At 35.2% G+C, this 20,245-nt stretch overlaps 2 protein-coding genes across 4 annotated transcripts; both read right to left on the bottom strand.

Moving 5' to 3' along the window:
* Positions 1-1,049: 1,049 nt before the first annotated feature.
* LOC107869972 (mediator of RNA polymerase II transcription subunit 13) lies at positions 1,050-7,828 on the bottom strand. Of its 3 annotated transcripts, none has more exons than XR_007055365.1 (7): positions 7,481-7,828; positions 7,238-7,375; positions 6,374-7,124; positions 5,129-5,380; positions 2,591-3,977; positions 1,683-1,943; positions 1,050-1,595 (listed from the first exon to the last, which is right to left on the bottom strand). XR_007055365.1 is itself a non-coding variant. In XM_016716335.2 (4 exons), the coding sequence occupies exons 2-3, from the start codon at positions 2,924-2,926 to the stop codon at positions 1,725-1,727; spliced, it is 555 nt and encodes a 184-aa protein (XP_016571821.2). In that variant the 5' UTR covers positions 2,927-3,977; positions 5,129-6,169; the 3' UTR covers positions 1,050-1,595; positions 1,683-1,724. The 3 variants fall into 3 exon arrangements, 1 of the variants encoding a protein (XP_016571821.2); XR_007055366.1 differs by having other exon boundaries at positions 7,037-7,124; XM_016716335.2 differs by lacking the exons at positions 6,374-7,124; positions 7,238-7,375; positions 7,481-7,828 and having other exon boundaries at positions 5,129-6,169.
* Positions 7,829-13,897: 6,069 nt separating this feature from the next.
* LOC124885194 (50S ribosomal protein L22-like) lies at positions 13,898-16,822 on the bottom strand. Its single transcript, XM_047412313.1, has 5 exons — positions 16,712-16,822; positions 15,959-16,114; positions 14,897-15,007; positions 14,649-14,715; positions 13,898-14,382 (listed from the first exon to the last, which is right to left on the bottom strand). Exons 1-5 carry the CDS (start codon positions 16,805-16,807, stop codon positions 14,102-14,104), a joined length of 711 nt encoding a protein of 236 aa, XP_047268269.1. The 5' UTR covers positions 16,808-16,822; the 3' UTR covers positions 13,898-14,101.
* Positions 16,823-20,245: the final 3,423 nt, after the last annotated feature.

Here is a 20,245-nt window from a genome sequence, read left to right as displayed (position 1 = left end):
TTGGTATACATAATTAAATTCACCAAGTCTCTTAATTCTTAATCAATGAGTTAGGCTAAAATAGCAAAAAAAAGAAGCAAAAATCGAACTTAATCTGGACTTGTTTGACTTTGTGCCTAGACAACTCGCATTTCGGAAAAATTACATTTTGGAAAAATAAAAATTGATAAGCTTAACACAAAAGCAGAAAAAAAAATAATCGTAACTTGGTCCCGAGCATCTACCATTAAACCCGACATAAAGGCAATCAAGAAAGCTGCATAAGTGAATATATAACCTACAGAAAAGTGAGCTAATCCAACCAATCTTGCTTGTACAATGGAAAGATCCATCTATATTGAATTGCGGATTCCAAAATGATAAAATCATTTTTGATTGAATAAAAAAAGGTCGATTATTTATTCGGGTCAAAATCATTTAGAATTTCATCTCTAATGACACTTTAAATCTCTTATGGGTTCCAAGGTATTCCTTTAATTTAATTATTAAGAGTTAAGGGATTTATCATTCAAAGGGAAGTAGACTACTCAAGAATTTTCTATTTTATTTGTTGGAATTGAATTTAATATATATATATATATATATATATATTAAATTCAATTCAATATTTGATAAATACCGAATACCAAATGATATTAATATCTTGAACCAAACCCAATTCCGAATATCGAAATGTTAAAATTTCACTTTCAAATACCATACCAAATTACCGAATACCAATTATCAAATTTTTTAAATCGATTCGATAATTTGATTTTCGATATTTTATATCCAGCCCTAATTGTATCTATCTAAAAATTATATATGTGGCTATTGGCAAAGTTTTGCACAAATTCAATGAATATCCACGCTGGTATCAATGGCCTTGAAGTTGGCCACAAATTATATTCTGGGAAAAGAAGTACTTTAACATGACTCGAAATATAAGTTGTATTCACACACTATAATAAAGAGCGAAAACCTTGTAAAATTATAAATTAGAACCCATACCCAACCTATTAATTTAGAACAAACTAAAAAGAAAATAGTACTAACAATCAAATACAATGTCTGGGAAGTCCTCTGCATTTGTTTATGTATTGATCAGTGAGCCCTTTACATTAAAAAGTGAATGGGAGAAGCAAATGCAGCTCCATCATGCTTTTATTTAATTGAGTAATCAAGGTTGAAGCCATAAAAGTAATCCATTAGAAAGAAGTTGTAGAACTAGTAAGAGGCGAGGCGACAATGCTAGAGCTATACTCAAATCACAGCATAAAAAGTTAGCTAGTTATCTCACAACAAAAAAAGGGCATGCCTTTCTTATAGAGATAACTAATAGCACAGCAGGGGGAAATAAGGCCAGCACATGAAAAATAAAGAAATTTACTATCTTAAAAACATGGAGTAAACGCAACCTGAAATGCTCACTGATCCAAAAAATGAGGAATGGTCAAGGATGGACCAATTTCAGTATAAAAAACCTACAAGTATACCCGGGTACGGTACTGCAGCCAATGTTGGCCTAAGCCTTGAATCCAGTTGATGCTCCGATTCTGATAGGCAAGTATCTTGGCTTAATCTGTGCTCACTTGCCTCATCCACCCTGATGCCATCTGAGAACAAAAATGATTTTACCACAAAAAAAAAAAAAAAAAAAAAACCATTGTAGGATAGCGACAATATGACATATCAATCCATACCTCTCAAACTAGATGATTCACCAGCACAAGACTCAGATGAACTTATAGGTTCTCCAACAGACAACGATATGGTAATTGAAGAATCTCGACATTCAGTGGACGCTGCAGAAAAAGTGTCACCGGATATTCCCCATCATTTGATTGACGGCGACCTTTGCACCAATCAATAACAGATAAAGGACCTTCCATAGTACCGAAAGCAGATATCAGAGCTGCTTTTATATCATTCTGCAGCAGAGTGAGGGTAAATGATGCCTGAACCTGAAGGAAGAGGCTTCCATGTTACGTATGGTTGTGAAAGGAGATGGAAAACCAAATATATGTAATGTGCAAAACTTGGCAACGTGTAAAATACATATTCTGACCATTCCAAACTAACAATTTGTCTCAGGTGTTTTTAACCATGGAAGCTACAATAAGAGAAGTCACGTGCTAATCAATGTGAAGAAAAAAAATCACACTTGGAAAGAACTGTCCTTCAACTCAGATACTAGCAAATGTGACGCCTAAATTTAACAAAAAGGAGAGCTATACATTGGGGAGATAGCACTATTAAAGAAAATAACAAATTTCTATACTTTATGTCATTGATAAAAAGCAATCAGCTTCATGAAGAGGAAAGCACTGAAGTAACAATACACAGATAACAGACTGCAATTCATTCATCTCCATGCAGCTACACTCAAGGAAATTTATGAAAATCCCATTTAACAGTTCTTTTCCACAAGATTATCTGAGAGCACATCCCAATCTATCAACAGTATCACAATGATGAGTAGGTTATCAGTGGAATTGTTGCATTCTTATGAAACTTCAAACCACAAGCATAAACAAGCCACTGTAGCCTAGGGTAGTAGACAAAGCAAGCCAGCTAAGAATAATGCTTCTACTAAAAAACAAAAGCTCACATCAGCTGAAAGTGGATCAATAAGCTCCACACCAGCAATATCCAGCGAATGACAGGAAGCCAATACTCCCCCACAACCTGCATGAACCATGGATGATCTACATGGAAAACCACGCGTCCACTGCTCCTGCAGTGAGAGCCAACCAAAAGAACCATCATTGCTATCGGCATCTAGGGCAACATCAACAAGAGATGTGGCTTGCTGCACAAGTAAAGCCATCCCATCTAGGAGTTCCTGAAGTGGTTGCCTTAGCCCATAAACTAGCATGCTATCCTCAATGAAAGAATTATGCTGGACAGAGTGGCAAGATTCTAAACCAGCTGTTGGTTGCTTCATTCCCTTAGAAACTCCAACAGAGCGCTACACACCAACTGGTGCATTAAGGGTCCCATCCAGTAATCCTCCATCAATATCACCCGCTATCCTAACTGGTATTATTTCTTTCTTCTTCATCTCAGATTTGCTTGACAAATTGTCGCCAGAGACCACTGCTTCACCTTGTGAATGGTTTCTACTGGAACTCCTGGAAAACCTGCTCATGCCTACAGAAAGGCAGCCACTTGAAGATAATAGTGTATGCCATATCTTACACATAAATGTCTGGCACATAAGGCATTCAACTTCTGTTGCTAGCACAGTTTTGATCGATTGACCAGAGCTGTCTGTTTTTAGTAGCCTTCATTGGCTTTATCGGTTTTATTGTGGATACCTTTAACAGAATTTGTTGAATTGAAAGCAGAAAACGGAGATAGTGCTACTTGAGTCTCACGTGTGGCGCAACTACGTACATAACCAGACAACTTATCATTGTTTTTCTCTTTCCCACTTTCAATGTGAGTGTAATGTTTCTTTGATTGAAGAATGGAGCCTGTATCATGCCTTAAGGTACCTGCTTTGAGGTTTACAGTCACCCCGGACTTCTCCTCACATGCATCAAAGCAAGGCTACAAAGGTGGGGTCGCTGGGTAAACATAGTTATTTGAGCTTGAATTCACAGTCGCCACTTCCCGGGACTTCGTAACATAGGGATTCCTGAAAATCAAATGGGAGTTCTCCTGTAGGGGTTTCAACTGCTCCATACTTTGGAGCGAAGGACATGAGAGCTTCAGCTTTAATTAAGTGATCAAATTCACCAGCAATAGATGCAGAAGTACTGTTTACTTGATTATCAACTGCAGCACTTTTAATAACCTCCTGATGCTTGCTCAGTGAATCATCCAGAATTGATGGAGGTGGCGGTTGATTAAAGCTCTCAAAGGACGAAAAACCTACTGGCAAAAGAAGCTGATCTTGCACGTCCATCATCGAAGGACAGGGGCTGCTACCAACATCCACACTATCTGAGGCAGGAAACATAAGAGTCTGAGACTCATGCAGTTCCTGGAGGCTTCAAAAATAAAAGGAGAAATCAGCTCATTTCCTGATGAGGAAAGCACATAAAGAACAATATCGACTACTACAACAAGGTAACTCGTATTCATCTCGCAAGATGTAGGCATTTATTAGTGTTCCATAACATCCACTAAACAGTCCATTCATCTCTTATATGCATTCAGTTAATAACTTATACACAGCATTCAAATATTTTGAAGCCGTTCAACTATTTCAAATCTGTATTCAAGTCATATGTAGAATTGATATCTCCCATGGGCATGATTATACACACTGTACGATGAAAACCAAAAAAAAAAAAAAGAAACTCATATACATAGTACTTCATTTCAGGACCAAAGACAGTAACTGATTGCAAGAAATAAAGTATGTGATTAATCTTTTGGACATTATATCAGAAGGAAAAACAGGAGAAGCAACTCCTAGTCAAAACGAAACTGTGCACCTATGTTAGCCAGATACACTTGATTACAATCATCAGACTCTGGGAGACTGTGTTATGTCAGAGCTCCAAGACGGATGCCCCTTCACCCCACTATTAGAGAAAATGAGAAACCACATTCCTTCAGGATGCAAATCAAACAAATGATCTCTCTAAGCAGGGTAAGTTTAATTGACCTTCCACTAGAATTACAGAAAAGGATTAATAAGACAATCCTCCAGACTAAGGATCCACTGTGTGTAATTCCTACCATTTCATTCACAGTCTTGTAATTAAATATCCACTAAGGAATCAACTAGTTGAGGTTTTGCAATGAAATTATGCAATGAAATTACTGGATCATTCCTACACCTGACAAAAGTGCTTGGGTTTGCACAACAACAACATACCCAGTGTATTCCCACAAAGAGGGGTCTGGGGAGAGTAAGTGCACGCAGTTCATACCACTACCTCATATGAGATAGAGAGGCACAATTTCATAGATTAGCACAACCTTCCATCTGATACATGAAGGCTGACGGATACACCAAAATAAGCCCACCAACCCCATCAATTCATTCCATTAAATCCTGACAATTCTCAGATTTTAAGATCTAACTTGTAAGTTTCAAAGTCGAGGAATAATCAGGGTCTTAAGAAGACTTGTAACATATATGCTGGAGATGATGTGACCACGATTTACCATCCAGGGACAATATAACTACCTCTCCAAATGGCAAAGCATCATTCTCAAAGAAATCACCAAAATCTCCAAACTCTGGGAGAAGTGCCTGAATATCCATCCCTACATCTCTATAGTCATCATCCCAACCCCACTGAAGCCCAGTCTGATCATTTCCTCCAGTTATTGCCGAACTATTAACTTCCCTTGAGGCATAATCACTTGTTAACGGATTTACCACTGCTCCTCCCTGACTAAATGACTCAGAAATCCCAGTCCGTGACCTCTTAAAGCCCTGCAAAGAAACTTGAAGTGTTAAATTCGCCATTTCCTTTAAAACAAAAACATACACCATAAGTATCGAATGGAGAAGAGCAAAAGAATACCCAGCACATGATATCGTTATGGATAACTAGAATTGTGCACATTTTTAGTAACAAGCAAGAAGAGAAGCACTAAGGTTAATGCATGCAAGAAAAGAAGCACTAAGGTTACATTTGGTTGCCAAAAATCGAAAAGGAAAGTGCGGAATGTAGACTTCTTCACATAGTTTTGTGCGTTTAGTAAGCAGGAAACTAGTGCAAAAAGCAAGGCAAAACTTTCCTGCGAGAGACTTCGCTTTAACCTGCAAGTAGGAAACTTAAAGGAAAATGGTTTCCTCTATTAAACTTACCTTGTCCTTTCAAAATATTCATGCAAAAAATTACAAGAACTCTATGGGTTCTTGTTTGTTTGGGGTTCTACCTCTGCCCATTTGATTTGCTGGATTCAAAATCTGTTTTTTGTATTTAATTTATGGATCTTTTAACACATATATAGTGTCCAAGCCAAAGTTCTTGGGGTCGGGTACATGAATTTCATTTAAGCTCAGTTCATATCATCAACATACTAAATAAAATAAAAGTGAAAAATAACAGGAAGCTAACAAAAAGTACTTAATTCACTTGCTACAATTAGCTAGAGATCTAGGTCCCACTTTACACACCATCCTCTAAGAAAGCATAGCCTATATGATGGACTCTTAAATGATAGACAAGACTTCATAAAAATGGTTACCTTTCTCCAAAAAATATGATAGACAAGACTTGATATTTATATACATGTACCTCTTTGGAAAAAAAATAAATGAGATAGCAAGTCATAATAAGAATAGTCTTCAGATCACTAGTCATAGAAAGTAAGAGAAGTTAAGGTTGAATCAAGGACTACACATTCAAATATAAGATAGAGCATACAAACCATACAAATACAAATTCTAAAGAGATCTCAATTTATACGAGAAGCACACCGTTTTAAGATTGTCATTTTGAGACCGATCCAAAGAAGATAATCCAGATTGTCTACACATCAAAGAATAAGCATCTGCTTCAAAATCACCAGTTCCTGAAGTCTTCTAATCGCTATCACTAGAAGATGTACTTGTACTGCTAAGACTGCTGCAGTTGCTGTTACTGCTACTGTTATAACGCCGATTGGCATGGTTGCTCAGAGGTAGAATTCTGGTGTAATTGAACTCCTCTTGTATTGAGGAACTTGCCTCCACTAGAAATTGTGATTCATGATGTCATTTTATGTGGTTTCACTTTGTTAGTCAGGGTTCAACAGTGTTCTATTTCAGTAATTACCTTTTTCATTGAAAACCTTACCTGTCCTTAGTGTATATTCGATCTTATCAATCAGCTTTTTGGTGTTATGGAATGAGATGAATCTGTAATTATATTTTGGGGAAAAGGAGCACTTTAACATCACTTGAAATACAAGTTCCTGTATTTAGTAATTATGTGCTGAATTCTCCAAAAATTTTATGGAGTGCATACCTTGATAGACTTTCTAACATCACTCCAGGAAGTTGGGAGGATGTTGACTAAGCTACACCTCATTAGTACTAATCCTTGCATCACCATATTCTCTATGAGATTACATTTACTTTAAAAAGTGAGTAGCATGCTACCTGCATGTCCTTAAACCTTTGCATCCTCTGATCCTCACATTGTTTATGGCTTTTGTAAGCCTCTCAATAAAGAAGTATCTGCAGAGAACTGACAATCAAAATAGTAGCGGCAGAGAATTAGCGCGCACACACACACATATAGAGAGAGAGGGAGAGAGAGTCAATTGCTTGAAACATTAATACAAAAAGATAAATATAAACCTTCGATCTATGGTTATGAAGACTCAGGTAGGAACGAATAGCACATGTAATGGGTTGCATCCGAATAAGATCTTGTATTTGTTCCATACTTTTCTTTTTGAGGCTTACGTTGTTGAATCTATCGATCCTAACAATTTTCTGCATCAAAACATTATTACTAATAAATTAGAAAGAAAAAAAGAGACAATTGAACACAGTGATGATAGACATTAAAGATTATCCTGGTGCGCATCTAGGGGTTACCGTATTCCCTAGGCCAAACTTCTTGGAATAACCTGATGATGTTGAAATGATGAAGGATTATGTTGCACGGGCACTTAAGCTGTACAATCAGAAATTTGTATGCTCGTCACACTTCCTATTGTCTTTCTACTTGTTCCTTTTGCTTGTTTTCTCTAGAACGCTGACAAAGCTCCCTTGTATTCTTTGTAGGACACTAAATATGAGGTCAATGACATTCTCAAGGTTAATGAAGATGACTGCGGCATATACGATGTTTACTATCTTACCTTTACGGTTACAAATGGCGAGAAGGAATATTTTCAAGCTGAGGTGGTGGAACGTTTTGGTAGATTTTTGCGTGTCTCCGTCGTTAGGTCAAGGCTAATGAAATCTGCTATGCATGTCTTTTGGGATTTTTGACCGAAATAAGCTATTTTTTTAAATTAATTTATTAAAATAATATATTTTTTCAAAATTTTACAAAATTAGTAAACGTATTATCTTATTATTTTATTAAAAAATATAAAAGTAAAAATTGACTTTGTTTGATATTTAACGAACGATAAAACGTTACTTATAATAACGTATTATAAGTAATTCGTTACTATTAATAACGTTTTACAACCAAATAAAACTATCATGCCTAATACTTTGGCAACCAGTGCCCTAATTGAAAAGAAAATTCTCTCTCTCTTTCACTTGGTAGCCCGTGTCCTAATTCCGAAAAGAAAAAAAATTTGTTGTCGTCATTTTTGACGCCTCTGGCTACTCCATCTCGTCTCTTTCAACGCCTCTGGCTACTCCATGCATCTGAGTAATTGTTCGTTCGGCTGTGTTTCAGATTGCAAAATCCTAGGCTCAACGTCATAGGAAGGTGTTTTTGGTACGAATTTATTCTATTTTTCTAGACTCAACTTGACTCTCTATTTTAAACTTTTGTATTTCTCAAATTTTAGTCAACTATGTTCTAAATTATGATTTCTGTGACATTTTTTTCCCATTAAACTACTAAGTTCACATGTGGTGAGGAATTGGAACCCACTCATCTATATTCAAGAGAATCATGGATGTTAGACTTTGCGGGCGCTATTAAACTAATTATTCTCAGGCTAAGAGGACTTGAAGTTTAATATAGCATGAATTTGAGTCCTAGGGAAACTGTAGATGGTGGTACACGAAGTCCAAGGTGAACTTCTAGGCTTTTTATACAGATCTCAGTACTGGATCATTTGACAGATATAGTAGGTGCTATGGTTATCTGCGGAGCTTAACATTATGTTGTAAGATAATCGAGAGAGTTGACAGGTATAGTAGGTGCTATGTGCTATGAAATTTGTTGGGTAGTTGGTGGCTTCTAAAAAAGTATAAACAAAGCAGGATTGAAAAGTAAATAACGACAATATATCCTTGTAATTCTGCGGTGGGGTCTAGGTAAGATAGAATGTACGCAGACCTTATTTCTACCTTTGTGAAGTAAAGGAATTATTTTCGATAGACCTCAATTCTAAGAAAGTGTAAATAAAGCGGGATTGAAAAGTAAATGACGACAACAAAATGACTAGATAAAAAAACAAATGAAGCAATATGTAGTAGCAAAAATGAAGAATAAGAAATAGTTTGGCGTTGTTCAATTCTTAGTGGATATTCAGATATCACCAATAGCCAGTAATAAAGTTAATCATAGTTCACTATTTTAGTTTTTGCAATGGTTTGTCGATTGCATAGGTTTGGTATATAGGGCTATAGCCACATATACTAGCAAGGATTTGTCATTGTTTAGTGCACATAGGGCAGGCCTGAGCCATATTTTATGAAAGTTGATTCAATTGAAGTATTGAACTCCATTAACAAATTTAACTGTAAGAATAGGATAAAATGTACTTGTGTTGCTGAATGATCTTGAATTGAAAAGCTTGTAGTATAAGTTGCAAGTTTAAATTATAGGTATGACATTTGAATTTTTTCTTTTCTAATACCCTTATAAGATAGACTAGATAGTAACATTAAGATAAGGCAGTAATGCTAGTACATCTTGTACAGTAAGTGACGCATCATCAATTAATCTTTTTAGTGTTCAGACCAAAGATATATAGGAATATTTTATTGATGAATAAATGCTCTGTCCTAAACTAGAGAATCTTCATTAGCCACAAAATGCTTTCATAACTTTACAAAGAAAGTCCTGCCAAAAGTAGTATCATATCTTCCTATCTTTCATGAGTACTCCTCTTTCCCTTCCACTGTTTCCTTTTGGCCCTTTATGCTCTTCTTTGTCATAAATCTACCTAAACACTGGAAACAGCAAAATACCAAGATGAGGCACCACTATCCTTTTAGTATTAAATATCTTTTACCCAAATTTATATGAGAAGAAAGAATAGATGATGAACAAGTTGCCTTGAGCTTTGAGATATCTGGCAGGTATGAGGGAAATGAAGAGGGTCTATGGCTGCATTGTGTAAAATATTCAGGATCTGCGTACTCTCTACCTTTCTAGACCTCACTTGTGGAATTTCATCGGGAATGTTGTTATTGTTGTTGTTGATCTTGTTCCCTTTTCTTTGTGTGATCATTAATTTGATCCAAGATGGGCGATGGATTATGCTTAAGTTGTTCACAATGACTTCAACGTTTAGGTTCTTTTCCAATAGCTACAAGTAGATGGCAGTGATTTTAGTGTCAGATTTTGTGTCCTAAGTTGAACCTGCGAAGTGTATTACTATTATCTAGGAGAGTACATTCTTATTTGCATAACTGATAAATATATTTCTTTATGTACATTAGCAAATTTGAACTAATATTGATTGGCTGGGGTTATTGATAAATATATGGCTTTATGTACCTTAGAACTAATTTGATATAAATTTTTAGTTAGGGAAAACAAGTGGATGGGAAGGATTAGTCTTCGATCTTTTTTTTTTTTTAATTCTCAAATTTCAATCCTAGAGAGTATGTGAGAACTTCAGTACATTCGTGTTGCACTGCCTGGAGTAAGGCACAAGAGTGAGTACTTTTAAATGAATTTCTCTGCTGTCTATTTTGTGGTGTTGTTGTTACTATGTCTATTTTCTAAAGTGGGTATTTTGCCAGGACCAGTTGATCCTAGATTATATTTCCCACAGTTTAGGGCAGATGGCATTCTGAAAGTCATAGTCTTGAAATACCCAATACCTCTGGTTTCAGCTGAAGGCTTGCCTGAGCACTGGTTCAATGGCTCTTTCCCAGTTTCTTGAATTGTAGCTGGTCCGCATTCCCCTAAGAAACAAGAAGCTTATTTATTTTGTAGCTTATGTCATGAATATAGCATAGCGTTAGAAACAACTTCCCAACTTCTAGAGGGCCATAACTGTAAACAATGAATTTTGTATCACATGTTTCATTGGAAATTTTGTCAATGCTTGCTTGATTTTCAATTGTGTGTGTACTTTTATGGGAAAAAAACTTGGTATCGACATCTTTTCCAATCTTTATCATGGTCTATGTTTTCCTATGTCTATTATCATTTATCAGCTTAATGTGAGTCCATTATTTACCGGATCAATACTGGGAAAACCATGAAAAAAGTAACTGGGCAAAATTTTTAAGAATTCAACTACATGATATCAATCTAAAGCTGTTGATATCTCGAGTGAGCTCTAGTCTATAAATTTATTTCAACAAAGTTTTGTATGCAAATTTTGCCCTCCCGGGACTTTTGTAAGATGAAACATCATACTCTCAGATGACATTTGAAAGATAGAAAAGAGTTGCAAGCTATATTGAAAATCACTTCACATAAAACACCAACAACTCTTATGTCTTTAAGTATTAATGCTACAAATGCTAGCTGAAATGTTGGTATAAGATTTCTACTCAATTCATTCTTGAAACAATTATTAGACTTAGAAATAATCCACAAAACAGAATTCATTAGACTTTAAACGGGTTAGGAATTTTAAGAGTATCCACTTAAGTTTGATTACGAGTTGGACATTGGTGCCTTTTTGAACTTCCATAGTTCTTCTCCCACTTTACTTTGAATGTGCTTGTCCATAGTTCCTTTTGCTCTACAAGTTGGTGCGATGTTTGAGATCTACGGGTACACCGTTCAACTGTTTGCTCCAATGAAAGTGTCACCATGGCTAGCCTCGAGCTTTCTTTAGAAGGCCGCTGAAAGATTTGTTGTCAACACTCCCCAACTTTTGCAGAAACGTTACTCACAGCAACGTTTTTATCTGAAAATGTGACTGATGATTACGATTTTAAGGCGAAACTTCGGTCAAAAAAATTGATGGGAGTTGATTTGATAGAATTGTTATTCGGAGTAACGTTTTACAGCTAAAACGTTATTGTTAATAACGTATTTAATGTCAGATTTATACAAAAAAATTTATGTGGCAGAGCTACAGAGAAACGTTACTGATGGTAACATCTTATGTCTAAAACGTTACTGACAGTAACGTTTTATGTGAAAACGTTACTGTGAGTAACGTTTTCTATTCTAACGTCTAACAACAATTCCGTTTGAGCCGTTAAGTTTTCTTAAAACATAAAACGTTATTGGGAACCACGTTTATATTACTTTTGTAAAAATTTTAAAAAACATATTATTTTGGTGAATTGATTAAAAAAATAGCTTATTTCCGTCAAGGATTTCTGTCTTTTGTCATCTAGTAATTCGTTCTACGTTTGGTTTATTTCTAATTCTTATACTAACTCTCTCTCTCTTGTGGTTTTATGTAGGCGAATGGAGCTTCTGACATATAGTGGATGTGAAGTCTGCATCATTTTGCCTCGGGTTCAAGCTTTAGTTTTGCGTTTACAACTCTTGTCAATGTTGGAGACTGTTTCTATAGATATGCTATAAACTGCTATAAATATAGATTTTCTACCTTATATATATAATGTAATTTTTTTACCGAATCTCATGGCAACCACGTAGGTCCGCCCCTGCATTAATTTAATAATGTTTTAATAACGTTAATTTAATAACATTGTAATAACGTTAATTTAATATACTACTACTACTATCCTTAATAACGTTAATTTAATAACGTTTTATTAAAACTATAATTTTTTTATTATTAGTATAGTTTCATCTATAATTTAATAGTTAAATAAATTATATTTAGATATATTATATAACTTAAATTCGCCCTCTGCTCTATAATATATATACATACCCACGCGATTTTTTCGTATGAGGGTAACCCACCTAATTAATAAATCTTCAATATTGCTTATTTTCCGCAATGACAAAAGAAATTAGATGTCATTTTCATCTTTGAGCCAAAAATAATAGTGAAAAGTCATTTAAATGTCATATTTGTGTAGTTTTGAATAGTTAAAGGTCATATTTGTGCACTATCAAAGTTTAACGTCATATTTATGTATTATGCCCTTAGATTTTAAGCTGGACTCGTCCAGTTTTGTGTGTTGAACACGTGTTTTGCCACGTAGGATTGGAGGTCATATTTATGTACTGTCAAAGTTTAAGGTCAATGTTATAATTTGGTGTCAAGTTTAGGGTCATTATGTATTAACTCTATTATTATTGACCAGAAACTTATACATAGTCCCTGAATTATTATTACTCAAGTCTCAAGAATATAGCTAAAAACAAGAGAGAAACTACGAGATAAATATTTAAAATTTTCAAATTAACAAGTAATTTAAGATAAATATTTTTAAAAACTAGGAGAAATACTTTGAGACGTGACAGTAACTGCTCTATAAAAATAATCAAATGGATGTTTTTGCAGTGCTAGTTCGAGTTCACTTTTATGTCTTGCTCTATTCATGATACAATAATATTTTTGAACTTTTGTCACATGTGCCTTTTAGACCTATAAATGATATAATTAAATACAGAAACCTAAAAGACAGCATGCATGCATAAAGGATATGCACCTTTATCACACAATGGGAGACAGACAAAAATGGTCAAATGTGTCTTATATCTGACTCTATCATATCATACACTAAAATAAGGAGCAAGTTGTCAATGGGAGAATTACTCCCTCCGTTATACTAAAAATATTCAATAATACTTATTTAATTTATAAAATTAATGAATAATTTATTTATTTTTTCTTTAAAATTAAATGCGATTGAATATTCAAGGTATTTTTCAAAACATTAAAATTATCGCAAGCACATGTAAGCAGATAAGGAGCACTCAAGAGTATCTTTTCCCGTCTACTAGGTGATTCCTTCTTATCTGCTTACATACGTGCTTGAGACAGCTCGGTGCACAAAGCATCTCGCGTTCACGCAGGATTCAGAGAAAGGCCATATCCCACAAGGTGTGATGATGTAAGATAGTCTATCCTAATGCAAAACATTAGTGACTGCTTCCACAGCTCGAACCAACTTTACAGTTGCTTCAAGGCTCCTATGCTTATCCAACACGAATCAAAATTAATCGAGCCAATGAATTTTGGATACCAGATAGTTAAATCGAGCGAAACATAGAGGCACTTCAACAACTATATAAGGGAGAGCATGTTGCCTTACAAAAAGAAAACAAGGATTAAGCTTAAGTTGCAGCTCTTACAAAAAAGAAAAAAATGTGATGAGATGCAATGGATTTTCATCAACCATTGATCTTTATGTGATTTGCATAGGTTTCTAAAACAAAATCAAACTACAACGGACCGAAGCTCATTCTGCAACAGCACCTGCGCCGCTACTTCTGGGTTTGCCCTTGCGGTTCCATATCGGAGTAGTCTCAATGAGCTTATGAGGGACAAGACGTCTTTCGCGTTTGCTTAGCTTTTTGAAGTTGCTTACTCTCAACTTAGCTATCTCGGCCTCCTCCTCGGGTGTTATCTCTCTAAGTACCACTGTCAGTCTACATTCCGGTCTCACCATCATCCCACACTTTCCTTTAGCATGGTAGGACAATCTTTTCTTGAAAAGTCCCTTCCCAAGAAATGCCTCAGCTGCACCAAAACATGATAAGGATGAAGTACTCTAAAAGGGCAACCGGTGCACTAAAGCTCCCGCTATGCGCAGCGTCCGAGGAAGGGCCCCACCACAAGGGTGTAGTGTACGCAGCCTTACCTTGCATTTCTGCCAGAGGCTGTTTCCAAGGCTTCTCACATGGCAGCAACTTTATAAGTTACTCCAAGGCTCCCCTTCAATAAGGATGAAGTACTCTGAAGGATAGAAATGAGATGGAAAACATGTTATTTGTCTGTTGTTTTACCAACAAGAAGTCGGTCCGGATCAAATCCATGGTTATGCACTGCATTCGCCCGAGCTGAGTGTATAACCTACACGACAAATGTTTCCGTTATGTCCCACTTGAACTATGCGTAAATAACTTCTTCATATTTCAGTGTACATGATAAACAATAGTACTACAACTTGCAGTTTCCTGTTTTGACGGAATCGTGGGCAACATATTTGTCGTAGAAGCAGCTACTTCTAATATAATATCTTCAGTGGCCTTACCTGATAGACAGTTTTGGCAGCTCGCTTTACCTTCACTTGCAATTGTAACAATGCATCTTCAACACGCATACCACGAACTAATGCAGCAACCAAGTTCACCTTCTTCGGGCTCTGAAAAGGACAACACGTTAAAATATAAAAGAACAGCAGGTCCAGGATTATCAGCAGTTGCTGCTGAATGGGGTAACATCAATAAAGATTTTTAGTGATCCCAATCCAACAAACAGCAGAGCTTTATAACTACCACATGCACTTCCAAATTTGAAAAATTTATCAGAAAATAAGGCAAGATTACAGACCACGTAAAACTGAGATGTCATGACCCGTGAAAATGCAAACATACAAGGTGAAAAATAGGCAAGAGATAGAATGTAGAAAGCACCACAAACTGCTTCAAATGTTAAATCAATCGAACTCCACCAAAAGCATAGCTGGCTCCAAGCTCAAATAAAGGAGAATTTTAGTAAGTTAATAATCGTCCAAGTAGTTCGTCTTTAGTTTAACTATGATCAATTCTTTGAGAATAGATGATTCATATAGACAACAACAACTATTTTGAGATTGAAACGTAGTTCATCTATAGTTTAACTATGATCAATTCTTTGAGAAAAGATGATTCATATAGAAAACAACAACTATTTTAAGATTGAGACGTAGTTGATTGATATAAAATTTGAAATTAGTCCTTTTTGACGAGATAGAGATTTGCTGATACAAAGGTTTACAATAGATTGAGAAGAAAAATTGAGAGCAGATAATAAAGAGAGATTTCAGGAGAAAAAAATGTTTCAGCCCCTGAGGGGATGGCGGCCTAGTGGCCAAAGAGTTGGAGTGATAACCCTTCGAACCAAACTTGGTGACTTCGTCAGACCTGTCTAAAAATTGGTGAACAGAGCTATTCGATAAGTTACGTTGGTGGGAGGTAACAAGTAAAGGTTGGATTAGTTGAGGTGCAAGCAAACTGTCCCCGGCACCAAAGTTAAACAAAAAAGAAAAGCAATCGCCCAATCTTAACTGGGAGAACTATGTCCTGTAAAACCCGAAGGCAGTGGCATCTCGTACCTGTTTTATACCCTTCAAAACTGCTTGAACTTTTGAAGGTTTAGAAATTGCTTTCTCTGCTTCTGTACTTCCCGTACTTGATGTTAACAGTGGTGTTAATGGAGAAGAAATTGGCGTTGCATCATCTGCAAGTAATGTCCTTGAACTAGACAACCCCTATCAAAAGAAAAATAAGTATTCAGAAACAATGAAACTGTTTGAACCAATTAACTTCTAGTTTTGCAGGTGAGCTATTTGATAACTAAAGAACAAAAGCCCCGACACCACAGCTATGAAAAAAATAAAGAAAAAGAAGCATAAGTGCCTTTTGTAGTTTGCAAGAGTATAAGCCGTGATAAGCAATTGAATAGGAGATTTCAGGCGCAGGAATTAGCACATCTATACTGGAAACGTAGATGTCAAAATAAGAAAGGCGTTTTAAAAACATACTGTGATAATATGTTCTTATAGATATCTTAAACTATCAGGGTGTGTGTGTATTGCTATCTTGATAAGTAGTAGCTACGTGTACATTAAGGTGCTCATATTTAGATTGTTTTGTAAATGGTTCAGTGCAGGAATTAGTTGCTTGTATGGCACATGCTTTACGCCACCCTAGAACTATGAAAATAAGATAAAGTCTCCTACTAAAGAATTTTTTGTTACCATGAAGCTCTACCACATAAAAAGTTTATCCCGCTGATACAAGAAAACACAATCACAGAATGTCATATATGGGCACAATGATCAAGTAAAGGAATTCTTGAGTATTACCAGATGTTGTAGATATTGGTACAATGGTGGAGAGATGCAAGGGGAAAGTGTATTCTGCAGCCTTGGTAAATAAGGTACCTCACCTAGAACGTGCATAATTTTCAGCTATCAAATAAGTGGATGTAGAGACATCATAAATGAAAAGGACTAAAAGCAGATCTTCGGACTCCATAATCTGATTTGCTTTTACTCTATTGACTCGCTGTATGTTGCTCGGACTCTCTAAAAAGGTTTTTGAAGTATCCGAGACACATCCGTCGACATTTTTGAAGAGTCCGAGCAACAACAAGTTTATCATGATCCACATTGAAAACCAAGATTTACCAAGTAGTGGAGTTGCCTTTGAGTGAAACAATGAATTGAAAGGAACAGGTAGGTTGATTTTGTTGATATCTCTTCCCAGCCTGACGAAGTATGCACTGAAGATGCCGTTGCCAGCCCAACATTTCGTCAGCTAAAAGAAATCCCCCTCAACACCAAAAGCGCAGCTAGACAATCTCAACTCGTCTACAAAACAGAGAAGCACAACAATCACTTTACTAAAAATAAATGTTCAATAATACTTATTTAATTTATAAAATTAATGGATAATTTATTTATTTATTTATTTTTTCTTTAAAACTAAATGCAATTGAATATTCAAAGTATTTTTTAAAACATTAAAATTATCCTTATCATTTAATAGTTTTTAATATACATGTCAAGTCGATAGGAGACAACTATTGATGAACGGAGGAAGTATTTTTGAATTGAAATGGTTTAAAAAGATAATTTGTTTATCTTAAACTTCTAAAACAATAATTAATTTGAGATAAATACTTTTAGAAACCGCAACAGATAATTTGAGATGGAGAAAACTGCTCTATAAAAGCAGAGGCAGAGCTAGATTATGACCAGGAGGTTCCTCCAAACTTTCTTTGACGGAAAATTATATTATTTATGCGCAGAGGTAACCCAGGATTTGAAGTCTGTGGGTGCACCAACGTTATCAAACGCACGCATAAGTCCTGAAGCAAGACTCAAAATGTGTTGAGCGCTCGCAATGTGCAGTTCGGGTATTAATTTTTAAGACTTACTTTTTTTTGTCAATGAGGCTTTCTGAAGAGACAAACACTAAATCAATTGACATTTCACTTTATAAAAAATAATCAATTTCTTTGTTCATATATTTTCATTCATGCTTATATTATTAGCCTTGAATTAAACATATATTTACATTTTTTCTCTTTTTATGCCTTTTTTTGTTAAATCTCACACTATATTTATACTTTGTGCTTAAACGCAATGGACTTTGAAGCTTTTTTGCATTTTTTGCTTTTGATAATATTGTGGTGCAAAAATATTATCTTAACGTAAACGTTTGCAAAATTTTCAATATCGATTAAGGGATATTATCATATTCAATTGATTGATAAAATTTTCACTAATATTTTTATTTATCAAAATATTACTGCAATACAATTTGGTAGTACATACAAGGTGTAAGGTATTAGTCTCAGTCTTATGTATACAAAAACAAATACTATTATCAAGCTCTCAAAAGAGATATCATAATGGTCAGAGGGGAAACAAGAAGTGCTCTCAAGCGAGGATAAAAAAAATAAATTATACACTATTTATTATCCAACATATTTTTTAAAATAATAAATTATATCTTTAAAAGATAATACGAAAAAAATTATTTATTATTAATTATTTCTTAATTGTGTCAAGTTGATAGTAGATAAATATTATTGAAAGAATGGAGCACTAATATTATATATCAACTAATAAAGACCATAAGATAAATATTACAATCAATCAGGTCTGCAAGTTTCACATCTAATAAGTAATATTCTATCCGGTAATTTACAATATAGATAGATAAATAGATATTCTAAAATATTCTAAGAAATTTAGTAAAATAATTATATCAATTACTATTATTCTTTAATACGCATGTTAAATCAAAATGTGACAAATAAAAATACCACAAGTAAATATATAATTGGACATGTTTGAGCTACATGTTGATTTTCCTATAAAAAGAATTGAGATACTGGAAATTATAGTCCCGAGAAGCACATATATTGAATGAAAAATGCGACTCCTGAGTGTGACTTGTTTTTTATTTTCATTGCTATGCAGTGTCTCTTTAGCAGTGGTTAGATCGGTTTTGATCTGTTAAGAAGACCCACATTCAGAAAATGAAGGTGTCGGAGATGAGAATGCTTCGGTAGATGTGTGGGTATATTAGGAAAGATAGGATTAGAAATGAGGTTATTCGAGATAAGGTGGAAGTAGCTTCGGTGGAAGCCAAGATGAGGGAAGAGAGGTTGAGATGGTTTGGTCATGTGATGAGGAGGAGCAAGGATGCCCCGGTACGGAGGTGTAAGAGGTTGGCTAGGGATGGTTTCAAGCGAGGTAGAGGTAGACCAAAGAAATATTGGAGAGAAATGATTCTATACAACATGGAGTAATTTCAGCTTGCCGATGACATGACCCAGGATAGGAAGTTGTGGAGGAAGCGAATTAGGGTAGAAGCAGTGACGGATCTACACTATGGTCAGGGGGATCCGAACCCCCTTCGGCGGAAAATTATGTTATATATACATGGTTAAAAATATTTTTTATGTATATACCGATTAGTTTTTATATTCACTTATGAACCCTCTTAGCGAAAATCCTGGCTCCGCCACTGGGTAGAAGGTTAGCCTGAGTTAGGATGTTGTATGTTTTGGTGTGTACTTGGAGTATCTTGCATTTGGTATTATTGAATATGTTAATTTCTATTGTATCTTGTTCTATTACTATTCCTTATCTTATATTAGATTGTTTTATTTGAGTCGGAGGTTTATCAAAAATAACCTCTTTATCTCACTTTTGAGTTAGTGGTATAAACTGCGTACACTTACCCTCTCCAAACCCCACTTGGTGAGAATATACTGGGTACGTTGTTATCTGCAACGCTCTTTATCTTTAACCGAGACAAGGGCTCATTTGGACGTTTTCACTGTTAGAAGAGCGCTTTGCCTTGAGAAACTTTCTAACACGAATTCAAATTTGTTCGAGACAAGAGCTCGATTGCTTCTGTAAAATCCAATATTTGTAATGATGTGGTTGGATACCTAATTGATACTTGCATATAATCAACTCTACAATATGCTGTTATGATTGTAATTTTGTTGCTCATTAACAATTAGTTATACCCATATCTAATGCACAAATGCTGCTATTAAAAGCAAGAAAAAAAAAATATAAATAACATAAATACCAACCCTTCTCTCCCACTTTTTTAATTACTTCACTCTCTCCCTATTAATATACATAATATAGCTGTAGCTGACATATACATAGCATTCTGTGTATATGTTGGAATTTTTGTAGTATGTTTAGGGAGTCGAGATATTTTGTAATACTGAAAACATAAGTTGTATATTTGTGTAATTTTTAATTTAAAGGAAGCAACAAAAGTGAGTCACAAATCTGCTGTCTAATGAAAAAGATCCTGTCATCTGGGGCCTAGGAATGTTGTAAATATAAATGAGAAGTCAA

The sequence above is a fragment of the Capsicum annuum genome, chromosome 5 (genome assembly GCF_002878395.1).
Source record: "Capsicum annuum cultivar UCD-10X-F1 chromosome 5, UCD10Xv1.1, whole genome shotgun sequence".
Classification (NCBI taxonomy): Eukaryota; Viridiplantae; Streptophyta; class Magnoliopsida; order Solanales; family Solanaceae; genus Capsicum; species Capsicum annuum.
Note: the sequence above shows the minus strand (reverse complement) of the source record. Positions and strands in the feature narration are given on the sequence as shown.